Source organism: Diospyros lotus, chromosome 12 (assembly GCF_014633365.1).
Source record: "Diospyros lotus cultivar Yz01 chromosome 12, ASM1463336v1, whole genome shotgun sequence".
Classification (NCBI taxonomy): Eukaryota; Viridiplantae; Streptophyta; class Magnoliopsida; order Ericales; family Ebenaceae; genus Diospyros; species Diospyros lotus.
Window position 1 is genome coordinate 33,461,741 of NC_068349.1, and position 25,145 is coordinate 33,486,885.

Sequence of the window (25,145 nt, forward strand, 5' to 3'; positions counted from 1 at the left end):
TCCCATAACGTGTATTACCTCGAGATTTCAGGAATAGATATATTATTCAATACAACATAAGCCCCTCGATATACATACCCTCATCATAATCATTTCCTGACAATCCCGATTGTACCTTCTCAGCATATCAAAACTAAGACAGGTAATATCAATCACATCGGCGGAAGCAAAATTGAAACCTCAATGATATATAACCGATCAATTCCTCTTACAATTAAATATCCAGATCGATGTTTTACATGAAAATATCAAAATATTACATAACCTCTGAACATTGTAATCATAGACAAAAACCTACGAAAACTAAACATTGTAGCTACATCTCGATGACATTCTTTCCCTTGGCGCCACTGCTTTCACCTGGAACGTTTAAATATTCTAGGGACATATTCCAAATTAGATGATGAATCATCTAAGTGAGAGTTCAAAAATATTTTCATGCAGATATACAAAATCATATATAAAACTGACAAATCCTGACATGACTCAGCCTAAGAGAATCCCACATAGCACTTAGCCCTAACTGGGAAAAATGCAATCTCTCTAAGGCGACACGACCACATCGACCCATTAGCAACCACAATCCTACTTAAAAGGGACAACCTCGACATATGAATCCGGGAACCACCCCATTGTCATTGTTAGGCATTACGCTCCCACTCAAAAGCATTCCAAAACCCAACGTAACCCTAACCCCAAGAGTATCACATCAGCACTATCCTCGGAATTAACGACACCTCGGTATTAATGCTATCGCTCAAAAGAACCTGTGGTGGTGTCCCTCTCAGCCCCGCTACTTGAGCCAACATCCGGGGTGGTGTCCACTCTCAGCCCCGCCACTTAGGTACCATAGGGTGAAGTCCGTCTTAGCCCCATCCCAAGTGAGTCACATAGCAATAATCCTCGTCACGCATCCCGAGTGTTGTCACTCGAGGGCCACATCACAAGATTACAACCCACGTCCCACATGGACAACACAACATGCCAGTGCCGAAAAATCATAACATGCATGCATAAAATCAACATCTCAATGTATGCAATTTATCGTACGAAATTTAATACTAGTGTAAATAATCATTTGGAAAACCATCAATAACCTTAGCCATGGGCATGTACACTCACAGTAAACCATTCATATGCCACAAACGAGTTTTTCGATAGAACCACTCACCTTGAATGTATTCGGATTGCCTCGATCCTTGTGCACTGCCTCGATTCTTGTGCCAGGCGTACTATAACTCAACCTTAAGCCTCAACGATACCCTAGACATCGTATGCATTCAAAGGGAAATCAATATCTATTTTCCCAATTTTCTCATTATTTTTCTCTAATTTCTTTCTATTTTTCTCTCGATAATTTCAAGTAAATACCTCTTCAAGCATTTTTTCTAAATTTTTCTCCACAAAAATTCATAAAACAATATTTATAAGCCTATGGAATTTTCTAGAAATTTTCCAGATTTTTCTCCTATTTTCTCAAATTTCCATAATTACTTTTCCTTGAGAAAATTTATTTCTCATTGATTTCCTTCGAATCTACTTCAAGAAAAATCACCAAAACTCATAAAATAAATTCCTTATCCTTCTGGAATTTTCTTATAATTTTATAAAAATCCCTCATATTTATTTTCCATTTACCTTTCCTTTCAAAAATCCAACATAATTATCTCCTCAAGAAATTTCCAAGATAAAAATTCATCAAAATAAACTATTCATTTTTCTTGAATTTCTGGATTTTTTTTCATAATTTTATTTCTTTTAATTTCTCTCAAATTTTTTATATTTTCAGCATTTAAAAAAATACAAAAATACCTTCGGTCATCTTCTCAGACGACGGCGACCGGTGACCTGCTCCGATGGCTAATCTGACGATACCACCTTGAAGCCCTCCTCAAGTCGATCACAATGGCACCCTCACATGGCCGAAAAACTCGCCGAAAATAGCCCGACTGGACGATTTACAGTCCGGCTCCGACGAAACTTTGCGTTTTCCGGCGAGTTTCGAAACACCTTCAAATCTTAATGAAACTTTACGAAATTCTCCAGAAATGATCCTCAATACATGGAGAATAAAATCCCCTTATCCCAGACCTCTAATTCACTCCCAAACATGAGAAATTCGAAGTAAAATTTTTGATACATTCGGCCACAATCGAACCTCTATTTATACCCGTTTTCGAAGCTCAATCGAGCCATACCTGGTCAAATCGATGCCTCTATCATCCTTACAACCATTTAATGGCCTCAAATCGTGATGATTTGCGCGAATCGTCCTTTCTAAAAAATTCGACGATCGCGGCCATGTCTCGCCATTTTCTATCAAATCACAGCCATACTTAGCCGATCTCGACCCACATCCGATCCTAATCAAACCCCCACGTGGTGGGGCTCATTTTCGTACCCCCAAACGGCCTCAACGGCATCACTCGGAGGCTGGCCGGTGATGGCAATAGGCAATGGTGGCCATGGATGAGCTTCCTTCTTAATTTTCTATTATTTACACTTTGGTCCCCTTTAAAACTTCATCTTACATTTTGGCCCTTATTCTCAAGCCCCTGATCTTCCCAACACCATCACTAAGACTCACAAGATTAGTACTGCTCATTTCTCCCTTGAGCTTCTGAAAATTTACCGTTTTGACCTCCCTCGGGCAAATTTAAAAAATTGCACTTAGGCCCGACTGATCGTTTTAACCTTAAATCTACTCGATTCAATCCGAAATCACTTAAGGGTTGTTTTATACATCAAATATTAGTCATTGACACGCTCCGTTGACTTTTCAGACGTCTCTTACGTCGATTCGATTTTCTCAGCCCGGTCGACAGCTGTACCGAAAATTGTTCCCGATCCAATTTCTTTCATCACCAAAAATCATAATTTATATTATTTGATGATGCTATACCATTTTTATTAATTATCTAGGGTTCGAGGTACTTCATTCGGTCGATTCGACGATTTATTTTACTTTTAAATCCACTTTTCGGTATTTTAAATTCATCTAAATTACGCGATGACCTCACACAGATATGGGGTATTACAAAAACATTTCTGCATCACTTCAACGCACTTTGTTGTTTCATGGAGTAGAACTGATATTTTCTCTCTTCAGTTTCATAATTTAGATAAAAATTTGTTTATATCCGAACAATAATAACAAATTTATGAATCTTAGATTGACCCCTTGATTTCAAAAGTATCATGTCCACTCTCTAGATTTTAAATAATATCTGATAATTATGAATCTTAGATTGACTTAGTGACAAAATCATAAAAGTCTATAATCGCCTCTTTTACCTTCGAGGCCATATATATGGTACATTTTTTTTTTTTTTCAAAGGGTTAAATCTCTTTGATAGATTTATGAGTATTTGTCTATTGCACTTGAGACTTTTTTTAAGTAATAGTTTTGATAAATTGACTTTTTACTTTTTTTTTTTAACTTTTTTGCAAAGTTGTTCAAACTCTTGTTTAAGTTCTTGTTAAAATAAAGGGTAAAATATATTGAGACCTTCCCTTTATTTTAAAAAATTATAGAGATCCCTCCTAAGATTTAAAAGGCAAAACAATTTAAGCCTGTTTTTACTAAATCATGGTTAAATTTTTAAAATATCTAAAATACTTTTATCTTCTCTCATAATCCGTTTTTCACCCATTTTAATAAATTGACTTTAAAAAAAAAACGTTACATTGAGATATATAAATTTTGATGTAAAATAAGTTGAGATAGTCAAATTTGTTGTCAACAAGTTGGGTTAAGTCTAATTTATTAACTAAACGAGTCAAGTTAAATTTAAGTTAAATTTAAACTCTATTAAAGATAATGCTCGGCCTGGGCCATAGGCCCGCTTGGCCAAGTCAAGCTATAAACTAAGTGTTGGGACAACTCAGGATTACTGAATTTTAATTTTTAAAGAGTCGGGCCCAATGAGTTAGTCCATTTTTTTTTATACATTATAAAATTGGGTATAAATTTTTTTCTAAAAAGTCAAAATTATGAAATTGTGAATTAGAGATGCTTTGAAATTTAAATATTACATGTTTTGTTATATTAATATTAATATTATAAATAATGACATTTATATTATTCTTTGTTACATCTTTTAACTCTTGAACTTATTAATCTCAAATGATTATATTATAAGTTTTTCATTATATAATAATAATTTATTGGTCATATTAAATATTTTATAATATAATTTTAGAATATTTGGAATAATAAATATAAAAACTATAATATTTATAAAATTATCGAAGTAGTTAGATGGGGTGGGCTCCAAGTAGGGGAGAGCAAAATTTTGATTTACCTGAACTAAATTAAATTAATTAAATTTTAAAATGATATTATTTTAATATTTATAAAATGACATTTTTTTTTATTTTGTATATTTTTTTATGATTATTTTAATTTTTTAATTTAAATAATTCAGTTTAATTCATACGATTCAATTTTTTCTATTATCGATTAGTTTAATTTTTAAATTAATTAATTATTTTGATTTTATTTTATTTTATTTTATTTTATAATTTAATTTAATTAATTAATAAATTTCAATCATACCCCTACCCGCAAGTCCAAGAAGAATATTAAGCCCATAATAACGAACCAGACCGGGCCGGGCGGGGCCTAGACGGATGGGGATCGGATTTCCAAACTCTTGCTAAGTTGATCATCATCATGCGGTGTTTGAAAGGTTTTTGTGCTATAACTAGAAGGATCAAAGGATTTCAATCGGGACGCTCGCCCGGTCCGCGATGTGGAGAAGCTCGCTGTTGAGTTCGTCTTCGAGGAAGCTCGTCTCCACCACAAACCCTAGCTCCAATTCCGCCTCCCTCATCTCACCCATTTACGCCCATGGCTTCGATGCTCGCCCCCAACAATTCTACTCCACCTCCGCCCCCGCCGCCTCGCCGCCTCCCTCTTCCGGCGTTATGAAACCAGTTTTGGGTAAACTTGATTGGATCCGATCGGCCGGCGCAATTGGTGCGAGGGATGTGGTGGACTCGGCCCGCCACTACGGTCGCTGCTATTGGGAGCTCTCCAAGGCTCGCCTCAGGTTTGGATGGATTAAATTGTGATTATTCTGCGAGGAGTTTTGATTTTTTTTTTCTAGTTTATTTTGTTCGTGACTATGTTATTAATGGATGATCGTTGATTTCGTTTTGATCAATGGGATTTTCGGAGCCTAGAAATAAGGAAACCGGCTGCTGATGTGAAAAGAAGTTTTTCACTTGGTGGGCGAGGGAGCATTAGTAGTAGTAGATTTAATGGAATGCTATAAGCTAGTAACTGTAGAAGTATTGGAGTTAAATTGAATGAAGAATGAGAAGGGCAACGCTTTTGAGAGGCTCAGGAATCATTTTTAGACCTTTTCTTAACCGTTATGTTTTGAGTTGTAGATGGGTGCTCCGAGTGGTAAAGGCTGAATCGTCCCTGCCAATGTGAAGATTCGAGCCTTTAATGATGGTTAAGGAGTCCTTTTGCTCTATGGCTTTTAGGAGCCACTGTGATGTACTTTGGATTGATTTTGTAAAGAAAAGAGATGAGAGATGCAATCATCAGGAATATTAAAAATTTGTACAATTTAATTTCTTGTCTAAAAATCAATACTGGAGCTATAGTATCAAACTTAATGTCACAGCGCTTCCCTTTTTTTTAATAATTTTGTAATTTTAATTATTTAATCATTTTAGGACTTATTCTACTAGTTTTAATCTAGATTAATTGTTTCTTAATTAATCTAGGATTGCTTATTCTAGAGTATTTAGGATGCCTATTTTGTCCTTACTTAGCTTTACTTTTCCTTTCTTGATTAGAATTCTGTTAACTTAGGAGCACTTAGAGTTGGATTTCTTGGACGGAATTCTCAACCTCACCCTTGCGCACACACTCGGATTTCAATGATAACAGAAAACAAATGAATGACAATGAAAACAGAATGTATATGACAGAAAATTAAACCAAACCACAAGAAGAACACAACAGATTATCCTGGTTCGGATTGCCCTTAGGACAACCCTACATCCAGCCTCTTTAATTCAGAATGATAGCAATACAACACTCGCCTCACGATTACAAGTCACTCCAAGATTACAAAGACTATTTCTTGAACACACAGCCTTTACTCTTGAACTTACTCGTGAGAAAATGAGCAACCTTACAAAAGCCTAGACCCCTGCCCTATTTATAGAATAATAGGTGATAATATCTAAGGCTTATAAATAGGATTAGGCATTCCCGATTTTACCCTCAAACTTAAAACTAATTACAAGCTGAGAAACCGCCTGACTAAACCCATAAAAACTGACTCATTTGACTGCTTTAAAATCTGGATCTACTTGAGACAACATTCTAACAAATCTCCACCATTGTCTTGAGTAAGATCCACTCCATTCTTCAATCATCAAAGCTTTAACCTGCTCTCCTTCCTGGCTTTAACATAATATGAACCTGATCACCAGCACAAACAAACATTAAGAATATTCAAACAATGTTGTAATTTGGACAAAGGAACCGGTTTTGTAAACATATTAGCCGCATTATGTTCTCCTGCAACTTTAACTAGGTTTACCTCTCCTTTCTCAAGGATCTCCCTAATAAAATGATACCTAACATCAGTATGTTTGGTTCTTTCATGATGGGATTGATTCTTAGCCAAATGGATTGCACTTTGGCTATCACACCTTAACTCTACCTTGACATTTCTTCCTAGGAGTTCACCCACAATTCCTTTTAACCAAATACCTTCCTTTATTGCTTCAGTGACAGCAATATATTCTGCCTCAATGGTGGATAAAGCCACCACAGGTTGCAGGTTGGTCTTCTAGCTTATGGTAGAATTCCATAGCTGGAAAACATATCCAGTTGATGATCTCCTTTTATCTAGATCGGCTGCATAATCAGCATCCGAAAAACCTAAAATGCAAGGTTCTTCTCCTAGCTTTGCTCCACCATAAACCAATGACATATCTAATGTTCCTTTTACATATCTCACAGTCCATTTTACAGCATCCCAATGAGCTCTCCCTGGTTTGGCCATAAATCTACTAGATACACTCATAGAGTGAGCCAAATCAGGCCTTGTACAGACCATGCTGTACATTAAACTGCCCACTACATTTGAGTAAGGAATCTTACTCATTTCTTTCATGCTTGACTCGTTGTTTGGAGACTGCTCATTCGAAAGTTTAAAGTGTTGTGCAAAGGGGATAGAAACCTCTTTTGCATCCAGCATATTAAACTTCTTAATCAGCTTACTAAGGTATGACTTTTGGGATAAACTCAGCTGACGCTGCTGTCTATTTCTCTTAATTTCTATGCCTAATATCTTCCTAGCTTCTCCTAATTCTTTCATTTCAAAGGCTGACCTTAATCTCAGCTTTAAATTTTGGATTTCTATGGCTGATTGACTTGCAATCAGCATATCATCTACATATAGGAGAAGATATATAGATATCTCATTAGACATATGTTTGAAATATACACAGCTATCATATGCACTCCTTTTGAAACCTTGGACAATCATAAAAGAGTCAAATTTCTTATACCATTGCCTAGGGGATTGCTTTAATCCATAGAGAGACTTCCTAAGCAAACACACTTGCTCTCTATTCCCTCTAATCTCAAATCCCTTTGGCTGCTCCATAAGAATATTTTCTTCCAACTCTCCATGTAGAAATGCTGTTGTGACATCCATTTGATCAAGCATTAAGTCTAAGTGTGCTGTTATGGCTAATAAGATCCTTATTGAAGTATGCCTTACAACCGGTGAGAATACTTCATTAAAGTCTATACCGGGCACTTGAGTAAAGCCCCTAGCCACTAACCTAGCCTTATACCTAGGCTTATCTTCTTTCCCAGCACCTTCCTTAATCTTGTATAGCCACTTACAGCCCACTACCCTTTTCCCTAAGGGTTTATCTACTAAAGTCCAAGTCTCATTTTTTATAAGGGACTCCATCTCAGATTTCAAGAAAACAATACAATTATGCATATGCCAAGTAAGAGAGCTGTCGCAAAGGTTATGGAATCCAAAGGACTTCCTCATTCAATTATTTTCTATAAGAACAATTGTGAAGAATTTGTTTTTTCGGTTCAAGACCAAGCTTTCAAGCTCTTGAACTATCAACTTCGCTTCAAGTTTATAGAGTTTTCAATTTTCTATTTTCAATTTTTACTTTTGGGTTTTATTTAGTTTTGTGTGTGTGTTTAGTTTTCATTTTTATTAAAAAAAAGGAAAACTGAATATGTTGTTTGATAATTTTTTTTTTAATTTTAAAAATATAAACTGAAGATAGTGTTCAATATAAATTTTGTTTGTTTATTTGGTGATTAATATATGTAATAATTTAATTAGCATTGAAAAAAATGTCCTCGGCTTAGAAAAATTTAGTTCTTTTGTTTTTTTTAGTTGTTTGCCAACGAGCCTACTGAGTTTGGGTGGCAAGCCCAAAAGATGATGATGTCGGGGTGGCAAAATAAATGGAAACAATTGAACCAGAAAAAATGGAAAACCCTCTCAGGAGTATTCCTATTTTTCTAAAATTTTGATTTTGATTTTTTAAAATGAAAATCGATAACCAAACACCTTTTTCTTTTTTTACAAAATACTTAAACAAAAATAGAAAACTGAAAATGGAAACCCTACCAAATGGACCCTTGAATTAAGTGTTCAGAGGCCGGGAAACATTAACTGACTGCTGAGTTAGAATCTCAATTCTCTTATTGAGAATTTATATGCATAAATTGAATAAATTAATTTTTTTTTCTATCTTTTGTTTATGCGTTCAATTTCCCACTCCCAGTGGACATGAATTGCACCAAATTGTATGACTGAAAGTTGATCGTGATTACAAATGATACACTATGCTCCAGCCACACCCAAGAACATATCAGACAAGCTAGCATTTCTTGGACATGCTGTCTGTTGATTTGATCTTGATGATCCACATTCACCTCTGTAGCTGCCAGCCTTTTGGATTGCTATACTTATTAATTGTTGATGTGCTTTCTGCATTATATGGAAATTGAACATGATACCTTTGCTGGAAGGGTTGTTGATCTTGATTATACAGTAATTTTTATGCATTTCTTAGAAACTAATTATTTTACTGTATGTTACATACCCCCCTTCCTTATATGTCTAGTATTTTTGGATCTATGAAATCATGTCTAAAACTTAAATGTGATCTATTTTACATATTCTTCCAGCATGCTAGTTGTTGCTACATCGGGAGCTGGCTATGTTCTTGGGAGTGGCAGTGCAATTGATTATGTGGGGCTCTGTTACACCTGCGCTGGTACCATGATGGTTGCAGCATCTGCTAACTCCTTAAATCAGGTTGGTGATTATTTGAGAACTTTAAATTCTAGTTTTACAATCAAGCTTTTTGGGTGACCAATAAACTTAGATGATAACACTTCCATAAAAGTGTTCAGATTACTGTAATATTTGGCCTGGACATCAGATAGCCTACAAAATAATATACCTACCCAAAATATTTAAATTGGAGTTTTAAAACTAGCCAAATATGTTTAACCATTCCATAACATCAGCAAGTTATGAATTTAAGGCAGTGGACTTTGATGGCCTTGTTGTTTACCTTTCTTCCTTTCCCTTAGACAAAAAAAAAAAAAAGTCAGGCCAACTGGTTTTCTGACAGTTGGAGTGAATGACCCATCTTCACTAACAAAAGTATTCTTCCTCTTAAGTAATGGTTGAATCGTACATCTGTAACGGTCGGGGTCCACATAACAATGTATTATCCGGTTCAGGTTGCAACCAATCCCCAGTTTTATCGCTCTGGGATTTAATCCCAAAACGCGCGTCACTATGTAGAACACATTCCGCACTTATATGTCCAGTTCTCCCCCTTTGCATTACCGATGTGGGATTCGCCTAAGGTGCTTACACACACCCCCCCTTGAGACTCAGCATCCTCGCTGAGGTTTGCCCCACCACCGCGCTCAGAGGCTCGGGGGTCAGCTCTGATACCATTCTGTAACGGCCGGGGTCCACATAGTAACGTATTGTCCGGTTCAGGTCGCAACCAATCCCCAGTTTTATCACTCTGGGATTTAATCCCAAAACGCGCGTCACTATGTAGAACACCTTCCGCACTTATATGCCCAGTTCTCCCCCTTTGCATGGCCGATGTGGGATTCGTCTAACAACATCTGCCAGTTCACCCGGCACTGTTGGTATGTTTACTTGTTAAAGATTAAAGTCAATGTCTTCAAAAGTTAAAACCTGCAATTGGCTTTTAGCTTTTGGGTTTTGTGTGTGTGTGTGTGTGTGTGTGTGTTGGGGGGGTGCATAATGATGCTGCCAATGAGATTCTAGTAGAATAAGATTGTCCAGGTGTGTGGGGGGAACACAGTGTGTCCCAGTTCCTTTTGGGTCCCTGACAATGTGGCATGGAATCAGCTTCCTACCATTTTTAACCAGCCAAAGAAAAAAAAAAGGGTAGCACAAATGTTATTTATTAAACTCATGCAATCTGTTTGCTTTTGCGTTGCCAACAAATAAGGGAGTCCATATTCTGATTGCTATTACATGAATTTTTTTTTTTTGTTTTTTTTGATAAAAATTTCTATTACATGAATAATGTCCACTCTTCATACTTTTAGGGCAACCTGTGCTTCATACTGATCCATGCTTTATTTTGTTGTTGCAGCATTTTTCTTTATATTTTCTTTCTTTTTTATTTTTCCTTTAATTGCTTATGAACTTATGAAGGGAGAAAATTTTTACATATTGCTCATCTTTTCCTACTGTTAAAGAGCTTCAATAATCAATCTGAATGTTCAGCATGCACTGTCCTTGTTCCTTGTTCTTGAGCTCCAAGACATTGAATTACATTTCATTGAACTTTGTGTATTAGGTGTTTGAGATAAAAAATGATGCCAAGATGAAGAGAACAAGGCAAAGACCTCTGCCTTCTGGGCGTATTAGTGTATCTCATGCAGTCGGTTGGGCATCTTCCATTGGCACAGCTGGCACTACTTTGTTGGCATGTCAGGTGTTTGAATAACTTCACTACCCTTGTTCTCACACTTAGACAACTTGAACATTTTTCCTTCCTAATGTTTAACATTCTGTTAACAGAGGACTAACATTGCAACTTCTATGACAAGGTTTTTGCAGGCCAATATGCTGGCGGCTGGACTTGCTGCATCTAATCTCTTTCTGTATGCATTTGTATACACTCCCTTAAAGCAGATACATCCACTAAATACATGGGTCGGAGCTGTTGTTGGTGCTATTCCTCCGCTTCTTGGGTAACTTTCTGTTTCATATTGAGGTGCTTTTCATGTTATAGTTCCTTCCATTGACCCATAAAAATCCTCCATCAATCCATAAAAATCCTTTCTTTTGCTATAACAACAAACAACAACATATCCAGCCTTTATCCCACTATATGGGGTCGGCTACATGAATTCTAGACTTCCATGTATTTCTGTTTTTTGTCATATCCTCATTTAGATCCATATATTTCATATCAAATTTTAATGTCTCTCCCAAAGTCTTCTTGGGTCTACCTCTACCTCTTTTTGTGACTAATTGTTCCATTTCATCAACTCTCCTCACAGGAGCGTCTTTTAGTCTCCTTCTCACATGACCAAACCATCTTAGTCTAGTCTCTCTCATCTTCTCTTCGATTGGCACTACTCCTACCTTGTTACGAATAACTTCATTTTTAATTTTATCCTTTCTTGTATGTCCGCACATCCATCTTAACATCCTCATCTCCGCTACACTCGTCTTTTGCTCATGCTGGTATTTGACTGCCCAACATTCTGAGTCATACAACAAGACTGGTCTTATAGCTGTCTTATAGAATTTTCCTTTCAATTTTAATGGGATTTTACCATCACATAACACCCCCGATGCATTTCTCCATTTTAGCCAACCTGCTTTAATTCTATGTGCGACATCCTCGTGGATTTCTCCATCTTTTTGAATCACTGATCCCAAATATCGAAAATGGTCTTTTCTTTGTAAGATTTGGTCTTCTAATTTTATTATAACATCATCCACTCTTGCATTTTTACTAAATTTGCATTCCATGTATTCTGTTTTCTTTTTACTTAATTTAAATCCCTTAGATTCTAAATTGTTTCTCCACAACTCAAGCTTAGTGTTCACTCATTCTTTTGTTTCATCCACCAACACTATGTCGTTTGCAAATAGCATACACCATGGCACATCTGTCTGAATATCCTTAGTGAGTTCATCCATTACTAGGGCAAATAAGTATGGGCTTAGTGCAGAACCTTGATGCAGTCCTATTGTAGTTGTAAATGGTTCAGTATCCCCTCCGCATGTTCTGACCCTTGTCTCTACACCATGATACATGTCCTTAAGGGCTTGTATATAGGCTATTTTGAGTCCTTTCTTCTCTAAAACCCTCCATAATACTTCTCTAGGGACCCTATCATATGCCTTTTCTAGATCTATAAACACCATATGTAGGTCCTTCTGATGATCTCGATACCTTTCCATTAGACGCCTCAATAAATATATAGCTTCCATTGTTGACTTATCAGGCATGAAACCAAACTGATTTTCTGACACATTTGTTTCCTTTCTGAGCCTCTGCTCTATTACTCTCTCCCAGAGTTTCATGGTATGACTCATTAACTTAATTCCTCTATAATTTTCACAGTTTTGAACATCTCCTTTGTTCTTGTATATAGGAACCAAAGTACTCTTCCTCCACTCATTTGGCATCTTTTTTGATTTAAGGATGGCGTTAAATAGTTGCGTTAGCCAGGAGATGCCCTCTTTTCCCATGCATTTCCATGCTTCTATTGGTATATTATCTGGTCCCACTGCCTTATGATTTTTCATCTTTTTTAATGCTTGCCTTATTTCATTTGAACTTATGCGTCGATAGAATGTATAGCTCACATTCCCTTCGGAGTTACTAAGATGTCCCAACCTAACTCTTGTGTCACCACCATCATTGAATAATTTTGTGAAATACTCCTTCCATCTCTCCCTAATCGCTCCCTCATTTACTAAAACATTTTGATTATCATCTTTTATGCATTTCACTTGATTTAAATCCTGTGTTTTTCTTTCTCTTGTTTTAGCTAATTTATATATATCCCTTTCTCCATCTTTTGTATTAAGTCGTTTATATAGATTCTCATATGCTTTTAACCTTGCTTCACTAACAGCTCTTTTTGCTGCCTTTTTTGCTTCTTTATAATTTTTTGATTTTCCTCATTGTTGCATTGATATACCGCCTTATAGCAAATTTTTTTATTTTTAATTTTCAATTGTACCTCTTCATTCCACCACCAAGACTCCTTAAGGTTAGGGGCTCTACTATTTGTCTCTCCAAGGACTACCTTTGCCGTACTTCTCAGAGCATTAGCCATTTCTTTCCACATTTGGTTTGTTTGTCTTTCTCCATTCCATTCTCTTCTACCCCTTAATTTTTCTTTGAAGATTAGTTGTTTCTCCCCTTTTAAATTTCACCACTTGATTCTTGGATTTTGTTTTATGTGATTTTTTCTCTTCCAATTTCTTACTTGGACGTCAAGTACTAGAAGTCTATGTTGAGTAGTCAAACACTCTTCCGGTATCACTTTACAATTCCTACAACATAACCGATCCTCTTGTCTCATGAGGAAGTAATCTATTTGGGTGCTTGAGGTGATATTTTTATATGTGATTAAGTGTTCGTCCCGTTTTTTGAACCTAGTATTGGTTATAATGAGCCCATATGTCATAGCAAAATCTAGGATAGATTTACCCTCATTATTAATTTCCCCAAATCCATACCCTCCATGTACCTCTCTATATCCGTTTCCGTCTCTACCCACGTGCCCATTTAAGTCACCTCGTATAATCGCTTTCTCTCCTCTTGGTATCATTTGTATGAGTCCTTCTAGGTCCTTCCAGAATTTTGCTTTTATCTCATCACCTAACCCCGCTTGTGGTGCATATGTACTAAAGATATTCATAGTCATTCTTCCTAGACTAATCTTCACCATAATAATCCTATCCCCTATTCTCTTTACGTCCACTACCTCATCTATTAAGCTTTTATCCATAATAATCCCCACTCCATTTTTCGCTCGATCAGTTCATGTGTACCATATTTTATATCCAGCTTCTGATAAAGTTTTTGCTTTTTTCCCTACCCATCTCATCTCTTGAAGGTACATAATATTAATTTCTCTCCTAATCATCACATCCACCACTTCCATAGCTTTGCCTGTTAATGTTCCTATGTTCCATGACCTAATCCTTAATCTATGATTTTGTTTTTGGCCTTGACTTTGGATTTGATTTTGTTTTTGGCCTTGACTTTGAATTTGATTTTGTTTTTGATTTTGGTTTTGGTTTTGGTTTTGATTTTGATTTTGGTTTTGGTTTTGATTTTGATTTTGGTTTTGATTTTGATTTTGGACTAGCTTCTTTACCCACATCCGTCCAAGCAAATGCGGGAACCCTTGCTCATTTATCACTACATTCGGGCGCCGATGTAGCGGCCCTAGCTCACTTGTCACTACACGGGGCAGTGTAGCACGTCGCTATGAAGGGTTACGCCCACACCCAAACGATTTTTCATAATTTGTCTAGAGTTCATGTTTTGGATCCGACTAAGTTTTACGTTGGCTATCAACGTTCCAATTCATCATTGGATGGAATTATGGAACTCTTATTTCTGCTAGAAAATATTTTTCTGTAGAATCCAATTGGCATTATTATATACTGGCATGAGGATTCTAGATGACTACATTAGATAATGCTCATTGTATTTATTACCATCTTAAAATTTTGCATCAAATTAGATAGATTCTGTAGGGATGAAAATTTGCTAAATAATGACTACGTTGGCATTAATAATTTATTTTACATTGTTTAGCAGATTACAATATTTGTCAATAATCCCTAGAACTCAATCGATCAATGTGCTGAATCTACCTCATTTTGCCTCATGTGTGGACTTTTTAGCCTTGTATCCTCCGTACATAATCCATCATTTTTCTATTGATTAAATGAGAGTTCTAAAGATTCTGGTGATTCACATAAAGCTGAAGTGTTAATTTTGATAATCAGATTTTTTTTTGATAAATAGAGGAATATTTATTAATCACCAGAGACCCGATGCAAACTTACAATGAAAGAACCATGGAACCAGGCCCCTATAACAAGAACAAAGCAAAGGAAATCTCCCCTTCCAAAAACCAAATCTATGATAATAAAACAATCCAACCTGAAAGTAAACACTAAGAACAACCATTATCAAGAAAAGATATACTCACCCCAGCCATTAACCTCGAGATGCCTGCTCAGACCCAATCACAACCAGCCAAATCAATGGCAGCCATCACCCATACCGGCCAATAAGCCCATGAAGACTGCTCAAATCCATGCTCCTGAAATAATTTTGATAATCAGATGTTCTTCAAATCTAGCATGAAGGATATGTATCTCTGTCCAAATAAATCGGAAGGTTATCTTGATGATTTGCTTGTTCATTCTAAACCCTGGTTTTGTTAATTGTTTGGTGTCGGCAGAACTGACTATTTTAGCAGAGTTGATCAGAATGCATGAAAATTATTTGGCACCTAGCTATTGGTTCATCTTCAATATGGCATGCTGTACCTCTTTATTTTCTATTTTCTCCAGGTGGGCTGCTGCTTCTGGTCAGGTTTCACTAAATGGAATGATTCTCCCTGCTGCGCTGTACTTTTGGCAAATACCTCATTTTATGGCCCTCGCATACTTGTGTCGCAACGATTATGCTGCTGGAGGGTAAGTTTACATTAACATGTTTGAAGTCTTTTATTCTATAAAGATTATCAGAGCCATACTCCAATTTTTTGGGGGTTGGTTGCAAGGATATCTCTCCATTTTTCAACTGGCTTTGGGAGAAATTGTGCGCATGAACAATCTTCATGCATCTGGTACTCCATCTTGATCCATGGGATTCAGACTAACCCCTGGAAAAATGTTGAACATGGAAATTTGTGCAAATATGATCTGGTGCAATTATCCTCACTATCTTCTACTACAAATGCTATTGATGATCATCAGTAGGGATCAAATGGGGCCCCAATTAGCCCCATTTACATGCTTATTTTGATAAATTTTCAAATGAGCCTTGTACCTATACCTCATTTTTGTACTTGTTTTCACTTTAGATGGGCTTAACTGGGACCCATTGGGGACCTGGTTACATCCCTAATCATCAGTAGCATTTGTAATTATCAAAACAGAAAAATTAATTCTACTGAGGATGTGTATTATGATATTGCTATTGATATCTAGTAGTTCCAAAATGTTGTAAGATAAATATCATTGTGATGTAGAACCAGGGACAAATCACACAAAAAACACATGAGAACAAATCTGTTCTTCAATTCAATAATCAAGGTTTACCATAAAAAATATACTAAAGTTCATGTAGGGATCCAACAAACCCAATTTAGGGAAAAGAAATAGTTAAAATTAAGGTAATAAATAAAAGACTAAATAGGAAATATAAGAATATACTAATTTGCTAATTCCTAAATTTTCATCTACGCTAGACTTTCCTAAAATCCTTAGTTTGGGTCCTACTCATCGAGCCTTGGGTTTAAGATTTGAAAGGCTTTTCTTTTCCTTCTTTCAGCGAGCCAAGTAGCATATGAGTTTGGACAACATTTCCATTTTACTAAGAACCCTTAAGCATTAGATTAGACTTTGAAACTAACTGTATATCCTGGATGTATACGAGTATTCCTATTCCTATTCATATTCATATTCATATTCCAGTCAATGTAGTGTCGTGGATTTAGGTGATCATTATATCTGCTGTCAAAGTCTTCACAACTGCAATGAAACTGTTTAGATCTGCATGGGCAAGCAACTTGTTTCCACATTATTGCATGACAGAGCACCATGTGTCACATCCCTTTTCTGTCAATAATTCAGCACTTACATTGGTAGCATCACTACTTGCTGGGGCAAGGCCAATGCCATAAGTGGATCTTTTATTTTGTTTGTTCCTCAACCATAGCCCATACATCATGACACTGGACAGCACTTCATTTGATATGATGTTCTGTTATGAGATGACCAAGTGTTGATGGTTTCTCATATATCTCTGACACAGTTGCATAAAGTAAAATTCCATCTGCCAACTTTTGATTAGATTCTCCTACAAGATCAATTGTTAATGGATCTTTAAGGCACTTAAGGTTAGTATCTTCCTTCATCCAACTTGGCTTTTTGCTGAGAACATCATGCTCTTATGTTTCTGTGGCAGATGTTTAATTATAGCCTCAACTTTTTCTGCAAAGTCCACATTAAGGGTCTGATCAGATTATTCAAGAACAAAAACTGAATTTCAAACGAGTTCAGAGCGCCTCTCTGGATATGATCAATAACCCTTTATCATGTAGCAACCACATCAACACTGTGGTCCAGCTGCTTATCTGGCAAAAAATAGCCACACCCTCATAAACACATAGTGAATCCAACATAGGGCAGACTCAGAATTTCATTTCACCTTGGAAAGCTGGCTTTATAGTTGATGTCAAAATTAAGGCCAACGGATGCCCTTCCACATCCATGCTTTCATTGATCCAGATGATGTTATCTATGATAGGAATTCCAAAAGCAAGAAATGTCCATGTTCCCGCCCTAGCACAACCTATTAGGTTCTGTCCTTGTACTAGGAAAGAGTTTAGAGATGCCCTTCTTGGCCAAAGCGGAAATAATCTGAAAATTCCAAGCTTCAAGACATCATGATCATCATTCCACAGTGTCCACTTGTACAACTAAATCTTTTGATTGACAGCAAGCAAACAACTTTCCCATTGAAGGCATTCCAGTAGTAAATAGCTCCCTTGGTTTCTGTCATAGCAATTAGATGCAACTTTTTGATATTCAGTCTTGAAGATTAGAACATGGCTCTTGGTGGGCTTGTTATCCTCAAGCATGACATAAGCTGTCCCAACATTGTAATACATGCTGTTCTCATCAGAAAATGAGCAGCTTAGAATGGAGCAACTGTACTCATACTGGTCAAGTGGGTAAGTTGATGTGAATGCAAATGTTTGATCTTCTAGTAAGTGAATAAAGTGCATTTTAGCTAGCTTTTCCAACAGAAGAGAAGACTTAAGATTCCTTCCTCTTTTCTTGGAGGTTTATTCTTTTGCAGATTCTTATTTTATTGTTCTTTTATTGTTCTTCCACTCCCTAAATCATTGGGTTCGGCAGTTCTTACTGCGTTTGTGTCAACTGTCCAATCAGCTTGGTAAGCACACTTCCATTTCTTGGAGGAGTCTAACTCCAACCTGTCTTCTTTCCGTACCTCTTCCTGCACTGCCTCAGCTCACAGATGCTACAGCTAACTTTTTCTCATGAGCCTGAGGCTCTGAGCTATCCCCTCCAAATTGTCCTATCCAATTTACTCTCTTCATTCATCCATTTTGCACAAGCATCTTCGATCTTTCTCATAGTTTGTCTGACAGCACCAGTTGGTTCATCACATATAGAACAACTTTCCTCTTCGCTTCTTACTAGTAAGGTCTGAACTTTATTGCATAGTTGTCAAAAGACTTTCTTTTCAATTTCTGAGCAATTGGTAGAGAATGAAATATCCACACTTTCTTCTAATGCGTGAGTCATAGTTGTCTCCATGTAAGAAAGACATTATCTGGATGACAGTCCCTTATCACTTTCAAAAAGTGCTAGAGTATCTCAACAATCAAGTCATGACATTCCAAATCCACAATGACCACAGGTGACCTAATATTGGCTAGAGTCTTGAGAATCAAAGTCCTATAGTTACATGATCTATTGGGATTGTCAGATAAATTGTCAAATGAAGATTCTATCAACTGGAACAGATTCTTCGTCCGATCTCATAAGTAATCTAGATGGAGCATCGTGTCACGACTCTAAGGGTAAATCAGTAAAGGGTTCAGTAGTAGCCGTTAGTTGTTATCTAGCTGGAGGTTAGGGGGTTAGCTAACGGTACTGCTTTGCTGTTATGTTAATTAGGGGTGCTGTTATGGTTGTTGCTAGAGGCTCTATAAGAGACCTACAGCTGTAAGAGGAAGGATCGTTAATGGATTGGTTGAATAAAGCATTCTGTTTTCCCTCTTGTTCTTATCTCTCCTTCTGTTCATCTGAATCCTTCCCTCTCCTTCTCAAGTTCTCCTTCTTTCTGTTCTGTTTTCTCCCCCCAATTCTGTTCTTTCTTCTTTAATTTCCTATTCAAACCCTAGGGCCGTGACACACCGGGTGTAGTAATTTGTGTAATCTCACTGAGTTAGGAGGCAACTGTAATGACATCTACATCTAGATTACTTATAAAATCGTCTGTCACTAATGCCTTTATAGATGGAGAGAGTGCAGCTTACATTGCTGTAGTAGGTTACTGGTCCATCCTTGAAAAAAATTCTCAACTGGCTTGAGCAGGGAAAGGAGTTTGTCAACTGCAGATGGGGTTGAAGAATGGTATTCCCAGATTCTAACCTTCTACTAACTGCTTCCTCATCCTTTCTGTGTCATAAGCCATCCTCTTCTTATGCCTTGCTATATTCACCCAAAAATCTCACAGTTTAAATTCAAAAATTCACATTTTCTTTTTTCGTTTTTGGACCAGGTCTGTGGGTTAAGAGACAAAATGGGTTGATTTTGGAATGAGGTCAGGCTAAGAGAGAAATGGATCAATTAGGTGAGGGCTGTTTCAGTGGCAGGGGCACATGGTCAGCTAAGCGGCAGCTAGATATTGACAGTTTGATTCTGGTGGTGGCAGTAACGTGCTTGATATTGCTATGACAGAAACTATGGAGCATGCTTCTTTTGGCCCCTTGTCTTCTCCAACTTATGCTTTTGATATTCTTCTCCTTGAGGTTATTCATGGTTGGTGAAAAGAGAATAAATTAGGGTTGGATGGGAGAAATGATTGTTGATTTTCTTGTTTGGGAAACTTAGAAAGGAGAAGCAGAAGAGTTTATATCTTTGATTAGGACTCTTGGCTAACGATCAGAGGTTGCTTTAGTACAGATTGATATAGAACACAGAACAAAATCACACAAAAACACACAAGACACTGTAGGGCTATTCTTAAATTTGTTTATCAATTTAACAATCAAAAGCTACCCTCTAAAATACACTAACAAAAGTTATATGGAGTGCCAACAAACCTTATTTAGGAAAAGGAAACAATTAACATTGAGGAAATAAATAAAAGACTAATAATGATACAAAATAAAGTCTGATAAATTTGCTTATTCCTAAGTTTACACTTAAGAGTAGACCTTGCTAGATTTGGGTCCATCACATTGTCAATTAGATATTTCATGATAGAATGAAATGAGTAGAAATGAATGAAAAACTAGAATTTGTGTAGCCGGCCCTGCATGGTGGAATAAAGGCTTGGTATGTTGTTGTAGGTGATGTGAGAACCTTCTGAATAAGTCAAGCCTGCAACTTCAATGCAGTTTGCTTGATTTTTATTTCTTTTCCTTCCCTTCTATTTCTTTAGTTCTGATCTTTTTTATTTTTTTTTATTTTGGTTCTTTGGTTGTTTGAATCCAGGTTTAGGATGTTTTCTCTTGCTGATGCTTCCGGTGAAAGAACTGCTTTAGTGGCTCTGAGAAACTGCCTATACCTAATTCCATTGGGGTACTTAGCCTATGATTGTGAGTCATCTCCTATATCTAGAGCAATGTCATGTCCTCCTTTTCTTTTACTTTCCATTTGGTTTTCTTATGTTTTATGTTGTTTTCATGGAACCTTTCTAAACTATTTTTGATTGTGGCACTGGCTCTGGCACCTGATTGAAAATTTACCTGATACCCATGAATTCCATGCTTGATGGAACCTGCAATTTTCATATTTGATTTGACACAGTTGAGTGTATGTCTGACAATAAAGCTCATAAGTGCAAGAGAAATAGTGAACCCGATGATAAATGACCGATAGATTAGAGAGCTGACCATCAAATACAGTTTGATGGCACCTCCAATATCTGCCATTTTCTTGCTCAAAGTTCAGTGGATATATGGCTGATACCGGGAGCTCTGCTACTGATTTGGAGTATGTATGACAAGAATGGAAGTTGAAGTCACCTTTAGCATTTCTTCTTTCTAGTGAGTTAATCTATTAGATTGGCACCTGCATCAGATATTGCATCAGCTTCTGTTTTACTTCATATTTTCTATCCCCATCAGCTGGGTAATAGAGTTAAATTATCAAAGTCTCCTAATAATGAAGTTACTGTCAGCAATCCAATCTTTAGCCTATCTGGGGCCTTCTAACTATTAAGCAGGATTTGCATTTGACCCATTTAAAAGTCCCTTAGGAAACACCCTAGTGGATTTGGTTGCATCCCTTAATAAAGTGACCTGAGGCCAAGTCCATTCAAAAAAGTATTTGGCCTATATCCCATTTAGCTGCAATTGAAGTATTGAACTTTACATATGAGCCTGCTTCTTATTTTAAGTGATTATTTGACAATCTAACCATCGTTTGGTAGTTTGGTTTAACTCTGTTTCTTGAAGCTAAAGTTTGTTCCTGTTTGGTATTTGGAGCCATCCATGGTCAGTTCAAATCTAGGTTTGGTGGCAGGCATAACCCCAGATCGCATCGCTCTCAATGTTTTGTACAAAAGGAGTCCCTTTTATCCTTTTAAATTTTTCCATCTCAATAATGCAAGTAATCAGAAGTTGGAAGTAGGTTGTTGATTGTTGATTGTTGATTGTTCTCTGATGCAAACATCAGCATCTCTCAAGTGACTGTAGTAGCTAATGTGACTTTCTCTAACATTCTAGGATCTTTTGGTGAGCCAAAAAATTGATTGGATTGTGAATTTTCTTGTCTGCTTAACTTCTTCCAGTTATGAGAAATTAAACACCAAAATGTACTTGGTGCGGCCTTAAGTTGTATCATGTCTAGGGCAAGAACAATCATCGAGATTCTTATTTCCTTTGTTCATATCTCGTTTGTGCTTTCTTTTATCTATCTTGCTCAATGAGTAAGACCAATCAATGACTCAGCTAAGAAGTTATATTTCCACAGATTTTTATGGTTGCCAGGTTACATATTGACATATTAAGCCTTGAATTTTTCTGATTTAATTGTTTTATGGCATGAGATAACCTTATTCAAAAAATGATCCGAGTTTTCTTCTTGTTCTTTTGACAAGTACAGAGGTAGATAGTGGGACCATTAATGAACAAAAAGAATTAAAAAGAAGATGGCTACATAATCCCTCCAAAACCTCTGCAATATCCAAAAATTGATCTAAAGATGGTCTAATGCCAACAGAGAACCAAGTATATAAAAGAGGTAAATTTGTGGTTTAGTCTTAACAAAGTTATTCACCAATCTTGAGATTCTCCAAGTCGACTGTATACTCTAATCAAGTCATGTCACTAAAAGCCAAGCCTTTCTCTTCATTCTCCCTCCCCTTCTAAATTTTGTTTTCCCTCTTTTTTTTTATAGATAACAAAATATTTGAACATGTCGCTTGAGGGAATAACCCTGTTGAAGGAATGAAACAATTTACAACTCCTGAGGTTTTTAGTTTCCCAGTTTCCTTAATAAATTGATTGCTGCAGCTGTTATTAACTGACAACTTAGCATGCTCCATTGTCATAATTAAATATTTTATATTTGGGATGACATAGTTAGCGATCTAGAATTCATGTAAATGACCCCACCTAGTAAGGCTTGAGGTTCATGATAGTTGTGGTAGTAGTATTTAAGATGACCTAGTTATTATGATTAATAGTCACTCCGTGGAACAAGCTAAACATGATCATCTGCAGGGGGTATAACTTCTGGATGGTTTTGCCTTGAGTCAACACTCCTCACTCTTGCAATCAGTGGGACAGCACTCTCGTTTTACCAAAACCGCACAACAGAGAGTGCGAGGAGGATGTTCCACGCCAGCCTCCTGTACCTTCCAGTTTTTATGTCAGGGCTTTTGTTTCACCGTCAATCTGATAATCAACACTTGCTGGGAGAGGCAAATTCAGAAAGGATCGAGGATCCTTTGTCTTCCTTGGAGACTCAAGTTCAAAAAATTGAAAGTCAGAATGACAAAGGAAAGGCAAAACGAGCAGCAGCAGCAGGTGGTCCCGGAGCACGACCACCTGTAGCGTATGCTTCTGTTGCACCATTTCCTTTCTTGCCGGCTCCTACATATGCTTCCCTTTGACACTCCAACAATGTAATGATATATAAAAGGCATTTTGTAGTGCTTTTCTTTTTTATTATTATGTTCTTGAACAAAGATGACAAATAAGCTAAACATTGTTATCCCTCTCAGGCCTTAAACATTACATTACAAGCTGCATTTCTTTTTTCCCCTTTGGCTGGGGCCAAACCAGCATTGAACGCTTTGTTGATTTCTACTCATTCAATCTGTTGTATGGATTTTTGATTGATTTATATGGTAAGAAGAATCTCCATTCTCATTTGTCTCCTCTGTCAGTAATACCCTTTTTGTAGTGCGATTTTGTTCACTTCCTTTAACGGGGGCGACCATCACCCTCACTATTTTTTGTGAGGGTGAAAAGTAACAGAACAGTAATCAAAAATTATCTCATACCGTTTCGTTATTTTTCACCCTCACAAAAATAGTGAGGGTGATGGTCACCCTGTTAAAAGGGGGTGAACAAAATCCCTCTCCCCTTTTTGAGACTATCTTGTACCACAGTTCCCTGCATTTAGGCTTAGCAGCCTATGAGATAGGCCTCAGCCTCGTGCCTCTATATTTATGTATTACTCTGAGTTTGACGCCGAGAACTCTTGATACCATTGTGGGGAATGGTTATAAAAATTTTAACCTGTCACTCATCTTTATTCATGTTCATGATAATGTCATTTAACCTACAGCCTATTTGATGCAGGAATAAAGAGATAGTATTATTATCTAGTAAAATGTTACTTGTACAAACAATTGGATTATCGAGATGATGACCGAAGGCCCTAAATGAAAAAAATGCCCTCACTTAATTTGCAAATTCATCACCCTTACCCTTGGCCGCCTTCTTTCTCTTCTGCCATGTCCGCCTCCAACAAGCTCCGTCTCATCGTCGATTGCCGATACATCCTCTTGTCGCCCCGCTGCAATGCCTCGCGCGATCACCGCTACATCCTGTCGTCGTCTCATTGTTGCGTCTCGTGCAGACCATCGCTAACCATCTTGTCACATTGTCGTTGTCGCCTCTGAATGAAGTCTGATTAGGTTTCATGAAGCAAGCCTAATCATTCGAAATGAAGTCCCGATCATGAAGATTGGACTTCATTTCAGTCATCGAGCATGTCATCTTATCGGTACATGTAACAGGGTTTATTATTACCTAACAAGATGGATTAAAGTTCAAATTAGTACATGACTTTTTTAATTACAGTCAATTAAATTCAATTTTTAATTTATAATTTTATTAGTCTATAATTTTTTGATCAATGAGACTCAATTTTTAATTTATGTCCTTGTTAACTCAATACTTTTATTTTTTGGCCATTTAATCCCAAAATAACATTTCTTTGAGCATGTGACATTCACTTGGCTCAAAGGGGAAAAAAATATTATATTAAAATAATTTCTTATAAATGTTTTTTTAATAAAAGATCAAAAATTAAAAGGAAAAAAAGGTGATCTTCGTGAAACTGATGCCAAATTCTTAAAATCTCAATTTGGTGATAAATTCGCGATTGATTGCGAGTTAATATTAAGAATGTTAGCTTCTTTTTTCTATTCTTTGGGTACAAAAGGTGATATCTCTCACCTTAAGAGCTCCCATACATTGCCCCACACACGTGAGAGGGGTTAATCACGGAACACGGCAGCCCCCAAGGTAAGAAGCATAGTACATAATGCCCACAAGAAATCACCCCCACAAGAGGATGAAATTCTCACACTGCGGCTGTCATGACTCGAACCTACATCATTATGTGCAATCTTCTATCTTGTGAACCATCCGTACTATGCCCATGGGGGCTTCTTTTTCCCATTCTTTATCTTATGTATTGTCACCTTCAATGCGATAACGCAATAACAATATATTAAACTTCAACTACGAAAATTACTTATAAAAAAAATATTTTAATACAGTAAATTATGCAGTAAATTATATAGTAAATTATTTTTTTCCCTTTGAACCGAGTGAATGC

At 36.7% G+C, this 25,145-nt stretch overlaps 1 protein-coding gene across 1 annotated transcript; it reads left to right on the forward strand.

Moving 5' to 3' along the window:
- Nucleotides 1-4,627: 4,627 nt before the first annotated feature.
- Nucleotides 4,628-23,445, forward strand: LOC127786467 (protoheme IX farnesyltransferase, mitochondrial). Its single transcript, XM_052313886.1, has 7 exons — nucleotides 4,628-5,054; nucleotides 9,209-9,338; nucleotides 10,882-11,019; nucleotides 11,145-11,278; nucleotides 15,651-15,776; nucleotides 20,559-20,662; nucleotides 22,793-23,445. The coding sequence occupies exons 1-7, from the start codon at nucleotides 4,753-4,755 to the stop codon at nucleotides 23,182-23,184; spliced, it is 1,326 nt and encodes a 441-aa protein (XP_052169846.1). The 5' UTR covers nucleotides 4,628-4,752; the 3' UTR covers nucleotides 23,185-23,445.
- Nucleotides 23,446-25,145: the final 1,700 nt, after the last annotated feature.